Source organism: Prionailurus bengalensis, chromosome C1, assembly GCF_016509475.1.
Source record: "Prionailurus bengalensis isolate Pbe53 chromosome C1, Fcat_Pben_1.1_paternal_pri, whole genome shotgun sequence".
In the NCBI taxonomy this organism is placed as follows: Eukaryota; Metazoa; Chordata; class Mammalia; order Carnivora; family Felidae; genus Prionailurus; species Prionailurus bengalensis.
In genome coordinates this window covers 189580244-189601535 of record NC_057345.1, presented here as the reverse complement: position 1 = coordinate 189601535, position 21292 = coordinate 189580244, and the positions used below count along the sequence as shown (strand labels likewise).

Here is a 21292-nt window from a genome sequence, read left to right as displayed (position 1 = left end):
TTCTGCACAGCAAAGGAAACAACCAACAAAACTAAAAGGCAACCAACGGAATGGGAAAAGATATTCGCAAATGACATATCGGACAAAGGGCTAGTATCCAAAATCTATAAAGAGCTCACCAAACTCCACACCCGAAAAACAAATAACCCAGTGAAGAAATGGGCAGAAAACATGAATAGACACTTCTCTAAAGAAGACATCCGGATGGCCAACAGGCACATGAAAAGATGTTCAGCGTCGCTCCTTATCAGGGAAATACAAATCAAAACCACACTCAGGTATCACCTCACGCCAGTCAGAGTGGCCAAAATGAACAAATCAGGAGACTATAGATGCTGGAGAGGATGTGGAGAAACGGGAACCCTCTTGCACTGTTGGTGGGAATGCAAATTGGTGCAGCCGCTCTTGAAAGCAGTGTGGAGGTTCCTCAGAAAATTAAAAATAGACCTACCCTATGACCCAGCAATAGCACTGCTAGGAATTTATCCAAGGGATACAGGAGCACTGATGCATAGGGCCACTTGTACACCAATGTTCATAGCAGCACTCTCAACAATAGCCAAATTATGGAAAGAGCCTAAATGTCCATCAACTGATGAATGGATAAAGAAATTGTGGTTTATATACACAATGGAATATTACATGGCAATGAGAAAAAATGAAATATGGCCTTTTGTAGCAACGTGGATGGAACTGGAGAGTGTGATGCTAAGTGAAATAAGCCATACAGAGAAAAACAGATACCATATGGTCTCACTCTTATGTGGATCCTGAGAAACTTAACAGGAACCCATGGGGGAGGGGAAGGAAAAAAAAAAAAAAAAAAAAGAGGTTAGAATGGGAGAGAGCCAAAGCATAAGAGACTGTTAAAAACTGAGAACAAACTGAGGGTTGATGGGGGGTGGGAGGGAGGAGAGGGTGGGTGATGGGTATTGAGGAGGGCACCTTTTGGGATGAGCACTGGGTGTTGTATGGAAACCAATTTGTCAATAAATTTCAGAAAAAAAAAAAAATAGAATAGAAAAAAAAATAAAAATAAATTAAAAAAAAAAAAAAAAAAAAAAGAACATCTCTCTTTGGCCCCTTGGCCAAAATATCTCCAAGAATAGTTTATATAATTTAGGCTTGATTCAGTTAACAAAGTAACTTTCAAAAAAACAATCACAATATTTTCAGTGGAAAATATCTTCTAGTTCCTATCCCCTTCTCCTGCTTTCCAAAGTAAGTAAACTATCCTCTCTTTATTATTTATTTTGCAAAGCTGGTACTTTTTATTGCACTTTTGGCAATAAAAACAAAGATTCCCGTAAGTAAAAAAACCTCAGATTTCCACACTATGTGGGACTGACAAACTTGTTGGCTTACTAAACACGCTGATATTACATCATAACTGTTAAAAAAAACAAAAAACAAAAAACACTTTTTTTTTTGAGAGAGAGAGAGAGAGTGAGCTGGGAAGGGGCTGAGAGAGAGGGAGACACAGAATCTGAAACAGACTCCAGGCTCTGAGCTGTCAGCAAGGAGACCAATGCAGGGCTTGAACTCCCAAACTGTGAGATCATGACCTTAGCTAAAGTTGGACACTTAACCAATTGAGCCACCCAGGCGCCCCCATACTTTTATCAATTATATTTTCTCCTTGAATTACTATTGCTTTATTTTTGAAATTGTCTGTTTTGAAATTTCTAACATTACAGTACAATATTTGTGTTTACCAAATATTGACGTGATTTTAAAATGCTGAAAAATATTTCTACTTAAAATGTCCTGTTTTCCAACCTGTTCTTCAGATTTTTCCAGCTCACTCTATCCACTGATTTATCAGTGTATTTATTCTCTATGTTTCCCCTAAGACTACTCTTTTACCAATTTAGAGGCACTCACTACTAGACATTCCTCCAACCAGAAGCAAGAAGGGAGGAATTTCTGGTATACATTATGCTTTATTTTTTTGTTCTTTCAAACCATTCAGCTTACAATGATATCTATTCATAATAAATATTCAATGTAAGCCAAATTATACTACATAAAACTGTGACAAGATTTAAAAACACAGGCCTCGAAACAAAATAGACAGGAATTGAAATCCGACATCTAGTAATTCTGAAATACTAAATGACTTAACTCCCTGGGCCAGAGAATTCTCATTTATGAAATGGGAATAAATACAGCCTAATCTGGAGGCATGCATCCAATGCAAGAGGCATGGATTCAAATGTTACTTCCTTTCCTCTTTCTTTGCTGATACAGAAAATTAAAAAAAAAAAAAAAAAGACCCCAAATCCAATGCTCTGTACTACACTTTAGATAATGCTCTTAAATAAATCTTTATGTCAGATGAGGATTACTACTAATCTCTCTTTAAAAATATAAAACAGACGGGCACCTGGGTGCTTCAGTTGGTTAAGCTTCCAACTTCAGCTCAGGTCATGATCTTACCATTAGTGAGTTCAAGCCCCACACTGGGCTCTCTGCTGTCAGCACAGAGCCCGCTTCTGATCCTCTGTCCATCTCTCTCTCTGCCCCTCCCCCTCTGTGCTCTCTCTCTTGAAATAAACTTTAAAAAATAAAAATATGGGGCGCCTGGGTGGCGCAGTCGGTTAAGCGTCCGACTTCAGCCAGGTCACGATCTCGCAGTCCGTGAGTTCGAGCCCCACGTCGGGCTCTGGGCTGATGGCTCGGAGCCTGGAGCCTGTTTCCGATTCTGTGTCTCTCTCTCTCTCTGCCCTCCCCCGTTCATGCTCTGTCTCTCTCTGTCCCAAAAATAAATAAACGTTGAAAAAAAAAATTTTTTTTTTAAAATAAATAAATAAAGGAAAAAAAATAAAAAAAATAAAAATATAAAACAGAAAAAAATACATATATAAAAAAGAGTATTTTAAAAATTATACTTCCTAAATGTTTAGATACTCTAGATAAACTAAAGTTTTTGCACTTTGATGTGATGGGTGCTTCTCAATAAAATCTTTAGGACCTAGTTATTTTGACCAGTCAGTCCTATGTATGCTGATTTGACAGTGATTTTACTTTTTTCTTTCTTTCCTCTTTTGCAAGCAGGGGAGAGGGGCGGAGGGGAGGGGAGAGGGAGAGAGGAAAAAAGGGAGAGAGAGGGAAAAAAGGGAGAGAGAGGGAAAAAAGGGAGAGAGAGGGAAAGAGAAGGAGAGAGAGGGAAAGAGAAGGAGAGAGAGGGAGAGGGAGGGAGGAAGAGGGAGGGAGAGGGAGGGAGAGGGAGGGAGAGAGAGGGAGAGGGAGGGAAAGGGAGGGAGAGAGAGGGAGAGAGGGGGAGAGAGAGGGAGAGAGAGGGAGAGAGAGGGAGAGAGAGGGAGAGAGAGGGAAAGAGAGGGAGAGACAGAGAGAGACAGAGAGAGAGAATGGGAATCTTAAGCAGGCTCCATGCAGAGCTCTTCATGGAGCCCAATGCAGAGTTCAATCCCACAACCCTGGGTTAATGATCTCAGCTGAAATCAAGAGTTGGACCCTTAACCAACTAAGCCACCCACGCACCCCTGATAGTGATTTTACTTCTAACTCTACCACTGTCCTCTGTATTATTCCATAACCTCATCCACTACTCTATTATGTGGGTCAGCCATGCCAGATGTCTACTTCACAACATATGCTCACTAGCCACTACCAAAGGCCTCGCAAGATGGAAACCTAGCAGAAACACACCCAGCAGACCTCTTCAATGCTTAACCAACTGACCCACCCAGGCGCCTGCAGAACTTCACCTCTATGAAACTAGAGTACACATACACAGAAGAAACTTTCTCTAAGCCAGCTCAGAGAAAAATTTACAGAAACAGTCCAAATAGAGACTGGAGCAAGTGGAAATAACACTGATACTGTATTTTAATCCTTTTTTTAAACACTTAACTACACTGTAAATTACTGCTATAATACCAATAGATTTTTATTAGCCCTTTTATTATAGAAATGAAACATTCGGGGTGCCTGAGTGGCTCAGTTGGTTAAGCATCTGACTTCAGCTCCTGTCATGACTTACCAGCTTGTGGGTTTGAGGCCCACATCGGGCTCTGTACTGACAGCTCAGAGCCTGAAGCCTGTTTCAGATTCTGTGTCTCCCTCTCTCTCTGCACCTCCTCCACCCAGGCTCTATCTCTCTCTCTCTCAAAAATAAACATTAAAAAAATTTTTTATTAATGAAATGAAATACTCTATTTCAAAGTACTCAAAAAACCCAGAACTGTTTATGTAGAAAAGTGCAAGTTATCTGTGCTAAACTCCCCCATCCCATCAGTGGAAACCCAACTAGCAGGTAAAAATGATTTTCAGAATATAAACGCAGATACAATATTTTTTAAAAAACAGATGTGGCAATTAGAGCTTCTCTGAGTCCAAGTCTTTTGCCCCTACCATCCTAACCCAAAGCTATGAGTGTATGTATGTGTTATATGTGTATTTGTGAGTTACACTATTTTTTTTACAAAGTATTTTCCATTGCAAACTCTACTGAGTCAACTTATTTTTTGATTAACTTACTAAAGACAATAAATTGCTTTTCCAATCTTGTTTATTTTGCTTCCATTTTTCTTTCATTTCAACTGCTTTCAATACAAAGCTTACAACACTCAATCTTCTTTTGAGTGTATCAAAATTTAATCAATTAGAACCTTTATTATCAAGAGTTTCCTTCTGAAACAATAATTACTATCATACCCAATTTTATAAGGGCAAATTGTGCAGATACATACATAAGATCATATGTATGATCTGTATAAGGTTTTCAATGTATTAAAGATGTAATAGATACGACTATAACATAAAGAAAGAATATAGAGACACAACTGATTAAAGAACTGCTACCTTTCATTTCAAGCATGTAAAAAGTTATCTACATTGTAATCCCCATAGCTACCACCACCAAAAAACCTATACAAAGAGAGAGCCAAAAAGCCAATATATAAATCAAAAATGGATTATCAAAAAATATTCAAGTAATCCAAAGGAAGATAAACAAGGTGGAACAAAAAACAAAAGGGAAAACAGAGAATAAAACAGACATATAGCCAAACATAATAATTTCACTAAACATAAATGATCTGAACATATTAAAAAACATAAATCATCAGAATGAATTAATAAAACAGGACCCTAGGCACCAGGCTGGCTCAGTTGGCAAAGCGTGCAACCGTGATCTCAGGGTTGTGAGTTCAAGCCCCATACTGGGCTTAAAGCCCACTTAAAAAAGGCCAACAAACAACAAAAAACACCCAAGACCCAACTATATGCTATCTACAAGACAAACCCTCCAAATACAATACAGGTAAGATGGAAATATAGAATAATACAGAAAGGATGAAAAAAACATTGATCAAAGCAGATTTCAGAAGAAAATCAGAGATAAAGAAAAATGCATAATAAAAAGTCAATCCCAAAAAACATAATGATTCTGTTTCTCCACATTAAAAAAAAGTGTCAAAATAAATGAAAAACTAATAGAAATGAAAGAAAAATCCACTATTTTATTTGGAGAATTCAACACCTCTCCGTAATTGATAAAACAAATAGAAAATCAGCAACAATACAGAAGACTTGAAAACTATCAATCAATTTTACCTAACTGACATTTACAGAACATTCCACCCAACAACAGAATACACAAGGGCACATTTGTCAAGGCAGATCACATACAGGGACATAAAACAAACCTTAAAATATTTAGAAGAAATGAAGTTATAGAAAGTATGTTCTCTGACACAGAATCAAACTAAAAATCAATATAAGAAAGCTACCTAGAAAATCCTCAAATATTTAGAAACTGAACAAAAGTTTTATAAATAATTCGTGAGCCAAAAAAGAAACCTCAGGGAAACTAGAAAATATTTTGAACTGAATTAAAATGAAAATACAAAATATCAAATTTTGTGGGGTGGAACTAAACAGCTGCTCAGAGAAAAATGTATAGCATTAAATGCTATTAGAAAACAAGGTCTCAAATTAGTAATTTAACCTTCTATCAGAGAAACTAGAAAAAGAGCAAATTAAACCCAAAGCAAGTAGAACAAAGAAAATAATAAAGACAGGAGCAGCAATCAATGAAACATAAAAATAACAACATAAATGAAACCAAAAGCTGGTTCTTTGACAAGATCCAAAAATGATAAACTTCAGACTGACTACAAAAAAAAAAAGAGAGAGAGAGAGAGAGAGAGAGAGAGAAGACAGATTTCCAGTCTCAGGAATGAAAACCCCTAAAACATCCTTCAACTGGTGGATGAATAAACAAAATGGGGCACATCTATATAAAGGAATATTACTCAGATATAAAAAGGAATAAACTACTGATACATGCAATAACATTAATGAATATCAAATGCATTATGCTAAGTCAATGAAGCCAGACCCAAGAGACAAGTTACTGTGTAACTCATTTACATTATGTTCTGAAAAAATTAAAACTATAAAAACCAAAACAAATCAGTGGTTGCTATAGCCTAAAGGTAAAAGGAGAGAAATGGCTTAAAAAGGCATGAGAAACATTTATGGGTAACAGAAATATTCTATACCTTTATCATGGTTGTGGTCATGCAACTGTGTTATTTATCAAAATTCATACAGCTATGTATCAAAAAGGATGAATTTTAGTGTATGTAAATTATACCTCAATAAACCTAATACTCCACACACCTACCAATGAGGCAAGCCTTTTAAAAACAGGAACAGTTAAAAATGTTAGTTACATCCTCAATGAATAAAAGGGTCAGGGGTGTCTGGATGGCTCAGTCGGTAGAGCATGCAACTCTTAATCTCGGGTTGTGAGTTCAAGCCCCACACAGGGTGTAGAGATTACTTAAAAATAAGATGTTTTAAGATTTTCAATTTTTTTTAATGCTTTATCTTATATTTGAGAGACAGAGAGACAGAAACAGAGAGTGAGCAGAGGAGGTGCAGAGAGATAGAGACAGAATCTGAAGGAGGCTCCAGGTTCTGAGCTGTCAGCACAGAACCTGACACGGGGCTCCAACTCATGAACTGAGAGATCATGACCTGAGCTGAAGTCGGACGCCCAACAGACTGAGCCACCCAGGTGCTCCCAAAATAAGACCTTTTAAAAAAACAAAACAAAACAAAACAAATAAAATAAAAATAAAGCGTCAGTCAACAGACACAGAGTTAATAGACTCCACATAAACAGTAAATAAGCATTTTAAAAGAATATTCAGTCCTGTTATTAGTAAAAGGCGAAAAGATTTATTCGATCTGAAGAGAAACCAGAATATCGATCCTGTTATTAGTAACATTATTTCCTTATTAAATGGTATTAATTAGCTACTATACTAGGATGACTAAGTATATCATCTCAAATACTATGACCTAAGGAAATACAAATGAAAACTACGATGTACTCTGTTGTACACACTGAAGTGGTAAAACTAAAGAAAAGGTATGAACTCTAATTCTGACAAGGCTTCACAGCAACAGGCAGACAAGACAAGCTCATTTCTGTTTGACAGGGTAAAGTGATTCAATCCTTTTTTTGGAAAGCAATACTACAAAGCATCACATCATTTAAAACTTCACAAAATAACCTCAATCCTGGGACTTTTTTTCCTAAAGAGGATACATATAAATGTGCACTCATACCACACCCAAACACATACATTTACAAAGATTTTTACTAAAGTAATTTACAAGGAGGAAAATAGAAACAAATGTCCACTTAAAAGGAGAATGACTAAGCCAAAATGTATAAACTTGGTAGAGATTTCAACCTTACATATAATAGCATACATATTATACTTTCTTACCTCTTATTTGAAGGTTCAGACTCAAGAAATTTGTGTCACTTTACAAATATTTTTTAAATAGTTAGAATATGATGCAAATCTGACTCTAATTCTATAGAGTTTTATTAAGACTTACATTTAGGGGCGCCTGGGTGGCGCAGTCGGTTAAGCGTCCGACTTCAGCCAGGTCACGATCTCACGGTCCGTGAGTTCGAGCCCCGCGTCGGGCTCTGGGCTGATGGCTCAGAGCCTGGAGCCTGTTTCTGTATCTGTGTCTCCCTCTCTCTGCCCCTCCCCCGTTCATGCTCTGTCTCTCTCTGTCCCAAAAATAAATAAATGTTGAAAAAAAAAAAATTTTAAGACTTACATTTAAAAGCTTTACAATGGGCTAAACTGTTCCATAATCTCTTACTATACATACTTAGCCTTGAACCCAGCTGGCAATTAAAAATATACTATTAATCAAAAAAGGATCAGGCAAGAGTGCGTAGATGGACCAGAATCATCTAATCAACTGTTGCTAGAAATATGCCAACTTTCCAGTATTAAAGGGATTTCCAACAGGGGGACTCCAAGGATTTTAGAAGATACTATACTCGACAGTGAGCTAGCAGTATAATCTTCACACAAAAAGTTCATTTATTAGACAAAAAACAACAACAACAACAACAACAACAACAGTACTCAAGTCAAGTAAAATCCACCGATACCCAATACTTCCAAACCAAAAGGGAAAAAACAGACAAAAGACAAATAGAGGAAGGGGCATGGGTTGTCACAAATATTTTTAAAGACAGGAATCCATCCATTCATTCGAACAAAATTTTTACTGGGTCTCATTTAAATCTTGCAAGTTCTCCCTACCTCAATGGAAGAGAGAAAGGAACAGATTCATTACAATAGAGGTACTGGGTGAGTCATACTGTATTAAAAAAAATTTAATTGGTAGAAAGACCGTCCAAAGGTGTGGGTCCTAAGCTTTTCTTATACAATTGAAACATAACATTTCTGAAGTAGATCAGGTGTGTTGCTATGACATGAATCGATTTCCAGGAGCAGATGTTCCAAGAATTCTTAGGGATATCAATAATGGCAACTGTTTTCTAGAGAAGTGAAAAATGTCTACCTACAAATCACCTAGCAATCCCTGACTGCACATAAAGCACTCTGACTCACAACTGAGTCCCATATGGCCATTATCAGGCTTTTACCATTAAATACTACTCCTTACTAATCTTATGTATTTTCTTGTCTTTACTGCTAACCCCTGAAGTGTGCAAAATTCTACATTGCCTCTCTCTTTAATTCTAAAGTCTGTAAGGTCAGGGATGTCTTCTTAATACCTTATAAGCTGCTCTACACAGAGTGAGCTTGAGTTCTAAAATAATATAAACAGACATCATTCATCCTTATCTTTAGAAATATCAGTACATGCACAATGGGAAAACATGATTAATGTGAAATGGTTTCCCAGAAACTACTAACTAGAGCTCAGTAAATCTTAGTATAACACCAAGTAAAATAATTTTTAAGAAATGGTAAATTAGAGGGGCGCCTGAGTGGCTCAGTCACTTAAAGCATCTGATTCTTGATTTTGGCTTAGTTCATGATCTCATGGTTCATGAGCTGGGCCCCACATCAGGCTTTGTATGGAGCCTGCTTGGGATTCTCTCTCTCTCCCAATCTCTCTGCCCCTCTCCTGTTTGCTCTATCTCAAAATAAATAAACTTAAAAAAAAAAAGAGAGAGAGAGAGAGAGAGAGAAAAGAATAGTAAATTAGAAGAGTATGTGTAAAAAAAAAGTTGTTCTTTATCTTTCAAAATGTCTGTATTATTATATTACTTTCGAATATATTCAGGCTCAGCTGAACGTCTGACTCTTGATTTTGGCTCAGGTCATGATCCCGAGGTCGTGGGATTCAAGCCCTGCATCAGGCTTGATGATGAGCACAGAGCCTGCTTAAGATTCTCTCTCTCTGCCCCTCTCCTTCACACGCTTTTGCTCTCACTGTCTCTAAAAATTAAAAAAAAAAAAAAAAGTAAGTGCACTATGCTCCAAAAGTTTATGATCTACTCTGTATGCATACAGAATATAAAAGCAGTTATGAAACCAGTTAATGACAACATTATTAACTTTATCACCCAAGTAGGTTCAAAACCTCAGCCATCATTATGCTCTCTCATCTCCTTCATCCTTCAAATGTAATGAGTTAACAAATCCTATCAATTCTTTGCTTCTCAAATAAGCCCTTTTTCATTCACACTACAACCACTCTATTTCACACAGAGTGCTCAAGATGATAAAAATGAGTAAATATAAAATTTTCTTACTTTTAATTGCTTAATAAAAGATAATTAATCATTTAAAGTAAAAACAGTAATAATGTATTGTAGGACTTCTAATGGAGAAGCAAAATATTTGACAATGATAGCACAAAGGATGAAAGGCAGGGAACGGAAGATTCTAAAATGAAATATTAGACAACACAGACAGAACATATCCATCACTGCAGGGAGTTCTCTGGGACAGCACTGCTTGAGTGCAACCACTAACAGCACAGTAAAAAGAGAGATAACTAAAAACTAATAGTGGAGATAAAACAGAATCATAAAAAAAAAAAAAAAACCTCAAAAGATAGAAGAGAAAAACATAGGCTGGAAGTCAACTACGAGCTGATGTCAAGTCCTGAAATATATCTGACAACTGAAAGAAAAATGTGTACCTCTGGTCAAGAAATTTCATTTCTAAGAATTCATCCTACAGATAAACTCATATATATAAGTACACGAAGTATAAACAAGAATATTCAACATAGTAAACCATTTAACAGCAAAATATTGGAAATGATCTAACTGTTCAAACAAAAGCCTGATAAAATAATGTCTGGTACATAATAAACCTAAATGCACAGTAACATATCTACATATTTGTATATGCACAGAATAATTCTGGAATAATATAAAAGAAACAGCTACCTGGATTTCTCTGAGAATAATGAACTTAAAGTAGGGGGAAGACTTTTTATTGTATTTTCTTTTATCATTTATAATTTTTATCATGTGTATATATTATCTGCAGAGAAAGAAAGGATGGAAGGAGGGAAGGAATACATGCTGGTAGGTAGACTATAGCATACAACTACAAAATCAGCTCTTTGAGAGCAAGAACTCCAAAAAAATATTAAAAATTAACTAGTTAATAAAGAAGAATGGTCAATTTAAAATGTCATGTAGAAATCGTGGGGAATAAACCACAGGTTATTTCACCTCCACTGCATGCAAACCTTTAACAGAAAGAGTATCAAAGACTTCCTAGAATACTGAAGAAGTAAAAAGGTATAACCCATGAAGGACAACAGACAGGAAAAGAGACAACAGTAGGAAAGATGTTTCAACAAAGTTTTGAAAGCAAATGTTTGTGGTAAATTAGCTGCAGTCTAATTATAAGCTCAACCCAAGGTTTCTTGATCTGGCTGGTAGAAGTTCTAAATGTCTGTGCAAAAAAAAAAGTGCCTTGCCATTCAAAGGAAAGCAATGAATAATTTGCTGCATTTTCAACTTCTTATATGAATAAACAAACTTTTTCTTGTTTAACAAGCATCAAAAGCAAGGAAAGAAGTGTTTCATTTCATCTGAAAATGAAATGTGAGTGTGCTCATTTCAAGTTCAACTCCAAATTGAGTTTTATTTGTACAGCAAAATAAAAACACTCAAGCAAATGTTTTGCCTTAAAGAGATAAATTTTGTTTTTATTTTTGAAACATCACTTTTTTAAGTATAAGTCTACATAAAAGATACCAAGAAACAAACATATATAATTCTGCATAACTTATATTTGAGACAGATCATGTTACTCAGAATTTTTTCAAACTATTATGCAAATTGTCTCAGACTAAATTTTTTTCATATTATCTTGGCTTATGGTTTCCATAGCTTTATTATACAACTTTGTCAATAAATTTCCATATTGTAAAAAACTAACTTTATTAACTTTATTTAAATTAAATCTACTGAGGGGTGCCTGAGTGGCTCAGTCAGTTAAGCATCTGACTCTTGATTTCAGCTCAGGTCATGGTCTCGCAGTTCACTGTAGGATCAAGCCCCACACTGGGCTCTGTGCTGCCAGCGCAGAGCCCACTTGAGATTCTCTCCCTCTCTCTCTCCCTATCAAAATAAACATTTATCAAAAAAATAAATCTACTAAGTCTACCTTTAGAAAAATTAATCTCATTGGTTTAACCCAAGTATTTAATCAAAATGTGTTGCGGTTGCCTTATGAGTTTTGAAAATCTATGCATAGGAAAGAGATTGGGGCGTCCAGCTGGCTTAGTCAGTGGAGTATGCTACTCTTGATCTCTAGGTCATGAGTTCAAGCCCCACATTAGGTATAGAGCATAAGGAACAGGAGGGAAAGGAAAGGAAAGGAAAGGAAAGGAAAGGAGAGGAAAGGAAAGGAAAGGAAAGGAAAGGAAAGGAAGAGAAGAGAAGAAAAAAGAGGCTAAGCTTAACTATGTTTTTTCCCAAGAAGAGGTAGAGGGGAAAATTACACAAAATGAATAAGCTTATAATACGCTGGCCAAGTAGATCCACAGAGAAATCAATCTGTACTCAGAAGATCACTGATTACCACCACACCACTGTATCTCAACTTACTGATCATGAAAAGCAGAGGTTTCTTGAGAAAGGAAAATTATTCCAAGGGTTTCTCCAGAGCGAAAAGATGGGAAAAACTGCTCTAGAGAGATTAACTAGGCAGGCTCTGGACTTGAAGACACCAGACATATCCTCAGGCATGATACTGTAGGACTCTCCCCTGGGAAAGCTGGCAGAAAAACCCTACATTAGAGAGTCCTTGCATCATCATTCTCCTTTAAGATCCTCCAGTCTACCAGCCTAACCTAGTCAAAAAGAACACCTGATCAGCATTTTTGTCTCTTATTTAAATATTAATAGAAAACGAATGACAGTTTCAACATGACAAAGCTCAAGACAAAAGGAGCTCTGAAGATAATGCAGAGGGCAAAAAAAATAATAACTTTAATGGTATTTATACCTTTTATAAACGTTTTTAGAAAATCCTGACAAGACAAGGACTAATAAGACAGCAAGGTAAGTTCTCTTGAAAAATGAAACTATAATGACCAGGATTTAAAAATCAATTGAAAAGACAGAAGATAAAACAAATCTGCTCGAAAGAAGAACAAAAAGGTACAGAGATGGAAACTAGCAGAAATTTAAAAAGTACTAGCTCAATTCAAGAGGTCCCATATAGCAGGGGTTCCAAAAAGATTTAAAAAAAAGATAACAGAAAGGAGAAATGATAGAAAAAATTTCCCAGAAACAAAGACTACCAAGAGTTGAAAGTGACTGTCTCTAGGAGGCAGGAAGTAGGAGTGGAGAGAGATGTGTCAGGAAAACATTTTATTTCATTGTAAGTTCAGTGTTATTTTTCTTTTTAAAGATCTGTTAAGTAATCTCTACACCCAACACGGGGCTTGAACTCACAACCCTGAAATCAAGAGTCGCACCCTCTACCAGCTGAACTAGCCAGGTGCCCCCAGTGCTCTTTGATATTTTTAATTACATACATGTACTTTAATAAAAACAAAATTTAAATTTAAAAATATAGTATTAAGACAAACATGCTATTTTTTTCTTCAAGTAGTTTGGAAATGGAAGTAGCTGTCTTTCTCAACTTCCTTCCCTTCTGCTTCCTTCCCTTCTATTGCTAAGTTATCTATCATTTTAACCCACCCTTACCACCTTCCCATCCTCAGAGAAAGAAGTGTCCTTAGTTGTTTCTGAGATTTCCAGACTCTACCATGTGCTGGATCCCACTGCCTCTCACATTTTCCATGACCTTGCTCCATCTACGACTTCCATTTTCTCTTACACTTGCAGTCTCATTCTCCTAATAAATCCCCTCCCCACACCTATGAAACATGCTTAAGTTTTTCCTATCCTATAAATAAATGAACCTTAGCTCAACTTTGCATCCTGTTTTGTCACTTTCCTTCCTTTCAGTGATATAAGAGTAACCTGCACTTCTTAGGAGTAATTTATAATCCTTACCTCTACTTTCTCACCCACCACTTTAATCCAACTTGTGTACCCCGGAAACTACTCTCTCTCAGAGATCATCAACTGATGGAAATACCAAATTCAAAAGCCTATTCTCCAAGGTCAGCCTACTTGCTCTCTTGGCAGAATCTGAAAATCTTTATCATCCCCTCCTTGAAATCCAATCTTTCTTTTGGCTTTCTCAACACTATTCCACCATTTCTCCTCCTTCCACACGATCAGCCTTCTTCACTGGCTTTTCTTTCTACCCTTAAAATGCTTGTTTTCTCCCAGAGTTCTATCCTCAGCATTCTCCCCATCATCTTATCCCTTCTAATCATTTCACATATTGCCCACATGTAAATGCCTAGCCTGAAGTACATGTTAAATGAATGTTTACTGAAATCAATGAGTCCCAATTTCTTGCCCCCAATTCAAACTGGACCCCTGAGTTCTAAAACTGTATTTTCCAGTCTAGGGAATTACCTGGATTTCCTGAGAGTACAAACTAAACAGGTCTAAAACACTGTTCATTTTCTTTTCCCATATTTGCATTCCCTACTGTGTTGCTTATCACAATTAGTATCATCAACCAAACCTGTTACCCTCAACTGACCCTTTCTCAATCTCTATGTCCAACAGGTTACCAAATCAAAGTCTCTTCACTCTCTCTTTTCCTTGCCATTCCCACTGCCACTGCACCTAAATTCACGTGTTCTATGCCTTAGTGAGTTATTATCCTACAGTTTCTCTCATCTCAAATTTGTGCTCTACTCATCGTAAGTAATTATAAACTCTGGGTTGCCTGTGTGGCTCAGTTGGTTGAGCATCTGACTTTTGATATCGGTTCAGGTCATGATCTCAGGGTTGTGGGATCAAGCCCCACAGGGGGCTCCACACTGAGCATGGAGCCTGCTTAAGATTCTCCCAAGATTCCCAAGAATCTTGGGAGATTCAGTATCTTGGTTAGCAGAATTTATATTTATTGGGAGAATCTCCCAAGATTCTCTTGGGGCGCCTGGGTGGCTCAGTTGGTTAAGCACCTGACTTTGGCTCAGGTCACAACCTCGCAGTTCGTAAGTTTGAGCCCTGCGTTGGGCTCTGTGTTGACAGCTGAGGGCCTGGAGCCTGCTTCGGATTCTGTGTCTCCTTCTCTCTCTGCCCCTTCCCAGTTCATGCTCTGTCTCTCTGTCTCTCTGTCTCTCTCTCTCTCTCTCAAAAATAAGAAAACATTAAAAAAAAATTTTTTTTAAGATTCCTTCTCTCCCACTCTACCCCTCTCCCTTGCTCACACTCTAAAAAAATAAAAATAAATTATAAGTAATTATAGACTCTACACATTCTAAGAAGGTAAATACTACCACTACTAACAAATTAACCTTGAATGTCTAAACCCTTGGATGATGAGGAATGCAAAGATGATATGAAAACAGCTAATACTGAGAGATTTCTATACCCATGCAGAGATTATAAGCATTTTATCCTTCTAATAATCCTCTACTGTAAACACTATTATCTAGTATACCCTTTTTAAAGGTGAAGTGAATTTACTTAAAATTAAACAAGTTGTAATGCCAACATTTGAACCCTGGAAATCTGCCTCCAGAGCTTTTAACCATGGAATACATTCTAATTCATATATTCTCTTCAAGGCTTTTCTGAAAACTTACCTTTCTACTTTCTTTTCTACTGTTCCCTCTTTTCTCCTACATCCAATACTCTACACTTTAAGACATATAAGTCTGAATATCCTATATATATTTTCACACCTTTATGATCCAAATATAAAGTTCTGTTTTTCCCCTTCCAAGCCAAATCAAAAGCCATCTCCTCTGGCTGAACTTCTATACCCATTCCCTACAGAACTACTCACTTCTCTATGAGCCCAGAGCACTCATCATATTATATGCTTTTGTACATGTCTTACATAGCTGGTTTGTGAGTCTCTGGAGTTCCCTGTGTCTTCTACATCTTTGTACTGCAGTTACTAAGAGTAGTTCAATCACAGCTTACAGAACTGAATTAAATATAAATTCTGCTAACCAAGATACTGAACTAATAGTAAGACTCCACTTTGCCTCATCTCCAACTGTAAAATACAGACATAAAAACCAAAAGGATTCCCCTGATGAAGCTAGCATCAATCTCCCAAATGTTAGAGAAACACTGAGTTCTTAAAGCTGTGTACTTCACAAAGTACTAGAAAGCAGAAGTCTAAGATGCCACAAATATGAAGTCCTGGTAACCTACCTCCAGATTATTAGTCCAGAGAAGCCCACTTCTTGTTTCTGCTCTTGCCAGTCTCCTACCCTAATAAACAACCAAATTCATACATAATACATATCAAGTAAGGGAAAAATCAGCAAAAACACAACTTGCTATCTACATACCAGCCACACTGCAAAAGTACATACTGCAAAAATACATACTGTAGTAACACTCTTTTCTGTAATGAGTTTTCAAACTATTTTTCTTTGGTGCTTCTAGTGACTGCTTTTCAAATACAGAGTAAAATCAAAATCAGAGGATGGGGGCTTTCAAAGTCTGCATTATCAAGGACCCCAAGTAATTCTGATACAGACAAACCACAGACCATACTTGAGCTACAGTTCTGGATGTTCAAAGGCAATGTTCTCTCCAATTTGAAATTTCATACAACCATGAAAACTAAGCCTACACTGGCAATTTATGTTAAATCCACTAAAACTAGAAGCAAAACTAATATGATATACAATAGCTAACTTTCATACTGAGGTACTATGCTGAGGATTTTTCAATTTTCTTTCATTTAATCTTTACCACCATATGAAGCAGATATAATGATCATCACCTATTTTACAGATAAGAAAGTTAAGGATTAGGGGCACCTGGCTGGCTCAGTTGGTGGAGCATATGACTCTTGATCTCAGGGTTTTGAGTCTGAGCATTGGGTATAGAGGTCACTTTAAAAAATTACAAAATCTGGGGCGCCTGGGTGGCTCAGTCAGTTAAGCATCCAACTTTGGCTCAGGTCACGATCTCACAGTTCGTAAGGTTCGAGCCCCACATCGGGCTCTGTGCTGACAGCTCAGAGCCTGGAGCCTGCTTCGGATTCTGTGTCTCCCTTGCTCTCTGCCCCTCCCCCTGCTCATGCTGTCTCTCAAAAATAAATAAATGTTAAAAATAACAATAAAAAAGTATTTTTTTAAAAAGTAAGTTAAATGTTACAAAGTTATTCACTTCCCCATATCACATGCCTTCTAAGTGGTGGAATACAAATATTTAACCTAGACTGTCTATTCAAAGCCTATGCTCCAAATATGCCACCTCTCCATTCGTAATACACTTGTCATTTTATCAAGACAAAAGGAGTAGGGGGCGCCTGGGTGGCTCAGTTGGTTAAGCATCCAACTTCGGCTCAGGTCATGATCTCACAGTTCATGGGTCTGAGCCACACACTGGGCTCTGTGCTGACAACTCAGAGCCTGCAGCGTGCCTTGCACACTCTCTCTCAAAGATAAATAAACATTAAAAAAATTTTTTAAAAAAGACAAAAGGAGAGAAAGCACAAAAACAAACCTCACCTCCTTCCTCATTTTGTCTACAGTTAACACTGTTGCCTGGTTACCTTCTCTAACTGAGATCAGTTCCTAATGGCAAGCCACTTTGCCATGGAGATGGCAGGCCCTGAAGGTGAGAAGTTTAAAATATGTCAGGGATAGGTGCTTGGTTTACCTTAATAGTAGTCACGAGAAAAAATTCTGGGTTAGCCAGTTATTACATCTAACCCTGGCAAAGTAGAGACTCCCCTCCAAAGATTCTAAGACCTTCAACTCAGAGGCTTTCAGATATTGGATCCCTAAACAAAGATTAAAGCATCCAGTTCATCTGATAGACACCTTGAAGTTGGCGGCCGTATCTAGATGATCCTTGGAATTTGAGTCATATGAGGTTTACAGAACTACAGACCATTCCCTTCTACCAGTAAGGACTTCTACATTTCACTAAGGCTGCAAACTGGTGACAATTTCCCTTTAATCAAAGAGTCCCAGGGATCAAAAAGATTCTTTTTCCCCCTCTTCTCTCTTTCCAGATTTAGTCTGAGAAAAATAGCAAATTATCTAGTTTGTGCTATTAAGACTTGAAATATAAAATCCGGAAGTCCTATCTGCATGAAAGTTCACTAGAGTGAAATGAGACATTTCAAGGAAAGAAGCTATCAGACATTCACTTCAGTAAAACTTAATGACCCACACTATTCCTTTCACACATAGTTGAGCATACCATACTAGAAGAAAATGTTTTTTTTTTTTTATTTTCTGGGAAGTTTTTTGGTGGGGGACGGGAAGCTTTTGAGAAAGGTTACTTTTATAGCATGACTGGAATGACAGCCTAAGACAAGGGAGCTTTGGGAAACATGAAGAGTGGGCACATGAGACCAAGATCCGAGAAAATAAATCCTAAACAAAAAAGAAAAGACCACCTTCTTCCACTCTTTGCCAATACTTAACTGGGCTCTCCTCAGGTTTCTGCTCTGCTTTAAGGGTCACATAGTTGAGAGGGCAGCCAGATTCTGTTATGAGATTGCAGTCACCACCCCCTTCTTCCCTTCCACTTGCCACACTATACCAGCTCCAGAAGGTTGAAGGTAAATTGAAGTAATTACGTTCACCAGATACCTCTAAGAGTTGCTTCAAAAGCACATGTGATTTTAGTATGTTATATATATCCCAGATCCTGTCTTATACATCATGAACCTACCTCCTTGATATAATGTGAAAGACACGGTTTTGGAGTACCATCCAGCAAAATTCAAGTATCTTGTTACTTGCTACTTAATCTCTCTAAAACCTACTGTGAAAGTTAAAATGAGATCTTGTAGGTAAATTACCAACCATACAGTAGGAGCTCAGTAAAGTGATAACTATATTTTGAGGGGAAGGAGGATTCTAGTACCTCTAACAATCGAAGTTTAAAGAAAACACAACAATGCATTTTCAAACGGGTTTAAAACCATATTCTCATTCTAATTAGAAAACACTACTGATCATTTTTTAGGCCAATCTCTCCCAAAAATGTATCCACTATCTAAAATCTTTGATAAAATAAACAGTAAGAGTCATCCTACTCCCTGCATTTCTGAATGAACCCTTGAAGCCACTTAATCTGTTTTATTTGGTTGAGAAGTACTTCTGTACTAAATTTCCTGAAATTCACAGCAATTCTGCACGAAAGATTCTAAAGAAATTCCCCCAGACAAGGGAAAAACAAAGGTATATATCATCAGTATAACTGCATAAGCCAAAAACCATCCATTTGTTTTTTACACTAGATTCTAACAGAAAGACAACTGAATGACAAATTTTCTTTCCACTTTCATAATTTGAATCTTTTAAGTTACTCTTTATGAATGACTCCAGTGAAACCCAACAGTCCCATTCAGGACCTTTTCCAAAAAAGCTTCCAAGTACACAGAAAAACAACAGGTTTTTTTTTGTTTTGTTTTTTGTTTTTTGTTTTTTGGGGGGGGGGGGGAGTTGTCCCTAAAATAATAAGAGAAAAACGTTGATCTTTTTTTTTTTTAAATAAATGGCTTTACATCTAAATAAAATCAGTATATCAGAAATACACCCGGACTCTAAGACAAAGCTTATAGAGTTTTCTTGCTACCCACGTATCAGGTCTAAGGAAATACTAACACGTTGCCAGTCTCACGTCTCTTCAAGGATCCAAATTTGCTATGCTAATGAATTCAGTCTTTACAATCTGAAACTGTTTTACAAAAGAAATACTTAGCAGCAGACATGTGCTATAGTAACATTAACCAGGTCACTAAAACAAAGCGACAAACCACTCCTAGCCTCACCCCCAAGAAAGGGTTAGCAGTAACCAACGGGTGGCCAGAATCCCAGGTTTATCATTAACACATATCAGCCCAAGCAGAAGGTTAGCAGCTGCACCTGCACTATCAGAGACCCGCGCAAGGTCGGCAGAGCAATGAATGAGACAAACAGGGAGCGGTGGAGAGGGCGCGGGGCTTGCCCGGGGAAGGCGGCACCGCACCACCCCGGCCCCGCCCCCCGCCCCGCCCCCCGCCCGCCCGGGCTACGCTGTAGCGCCGCAATCCCCGCACGAAAGCGGCGCGCGCCCCGGACCCCTTCCTACTCCCTTCCCGTAGCCGCTCGGCTCCCAGCACGTACCTGCTTTGCAAACCGGGGCGCTTGGGCTCCTCCTCTCTGGGGAGCTACGGCTTTGCTCCGGGGACCTTCTCCGGTGCCGGACGCGGGCTGGGGGTGGGGCCGTGCTCACCTCGCCAGTCCACAGGTGGGTGGGCGAGGAGCTAGGAGACGAAACAGTGCCCAGCAGCGGCGGCGGGGGCTGCGGCCGTGGGGGGCTTCCGCGAGCCCCGGGCGCGGCGCCGCGCGTGGGGCTGGTTCCTCGCGTGGACGTCGCGGACGCGCCCGTCTGCGTAGCTACTGTGGGGCTGGTGCGCGCGGCCGCACTCCCGCCGCCGCGCGTGGGGCTAGTGCTGCGCGAGGCGGTGCGCGGGCCCCCGCCGCCGACGCCGCCTGAGGGGCCTGAGGCGCCACCACAGCAGCCGCCGTTGTTGCCGCCGCCGCCGCCGTTGCTCCGCGTGGGGCTGCCATGTTGCTGCTGCTGCTTCAGCTGGAACGGAACCGTCGCCCTCATGGGTTGCAGGCGGCTCCCGGCTCCCCCAGCCGTGGCGACCGCACCGCCCCCGAGGGAGCCGGCCGGCGTGGGGGACCCATTGCGCCTCACCCGCTGGGACATGGTCCCCCCCCTCCCCGGTGACTGGGCGAGACGGGGGGAGGTTTGTTGTTGTTGGGATGCAGGGGTTGGATTCTCGAGGCCGGAGGGAAGGTCCCCGCGACGGGTGGCGAGGCCGGAATCCGTGGAGCAGGGGGCGCCCGGGCCGCGGCCGGCAGCAACGAGGTGGTGCAGCAGCCGCCGCCGCCGCCGCTCCTCCTCATCAACAATAGTGTCTCCTCCGCTGCCCCCGCCCCCCGCTAACGCCCATTGGTGTAGCGTCAGCCGCGCTCGAGCCGCTCCACCGCGTCCATTGGCTGCGAGCAGCTCGGGTCCCGGGCCCCCAGGGCCTTAGAGAGCCAGGGTTTGCAATAAGACCGTCTGCTCTTTAAAGAGAAAGAGACCCCGCCCCCCGGGGGGGAGGGGGAGTGGAGGAAACAGTCGGTGTGTATGTGTAGTGTACGCGCGCGCGCGAGCGTGTGTCTATGTGCGTGTGTGTGTGTGTGTACACGTGAGTGTACGCGTACGCGAGCCTGGCCACGCGCGTCTTTCCCTTCCCACTGGGGGGAGCCCTAGGGACTCATACTCTGGAGTATTGCCGAAGGGAACGTCCCGAACGAGAACGGTCACCAAGGAGGTCTGAAGTCTTTTCCCCCATAGCTCATTTCCTTACCTCAGTCTTAACGTGCAGAGGATGTGTAAGTGCGTCTTTTTGTTCTGTCCAAAGTCAATGTT

The 21292-nt window shown here is 39.4% G+C and overlaps 1 protein-coding gene across 1 annotated transcript in view; it reads right to left on the bottom strand.

Annotated features, from left to right (window-relative positions):
• FAM117B (family with sequence similarity 117 member B) overlaps positions 1–20822 on the bottom strand; it is a 102812-nt gene extending 81990 nt beyond the window's left edge. Inside the window, exon 1 of the mRNA XM_043577514.1 lies at positions 19990–20822. Within this exon, the coding sequence (XP_043433449.1) occupies positions 19990–20581 (592 nt within the window). The 5' untranslated portion in view covers positions 20582–20822. The remainder of the gene's footprint in view (positions 1–19989) is intronic.
• Between the last annotated feature and the right edge of the window lie 470 nt (positions 20823–21292).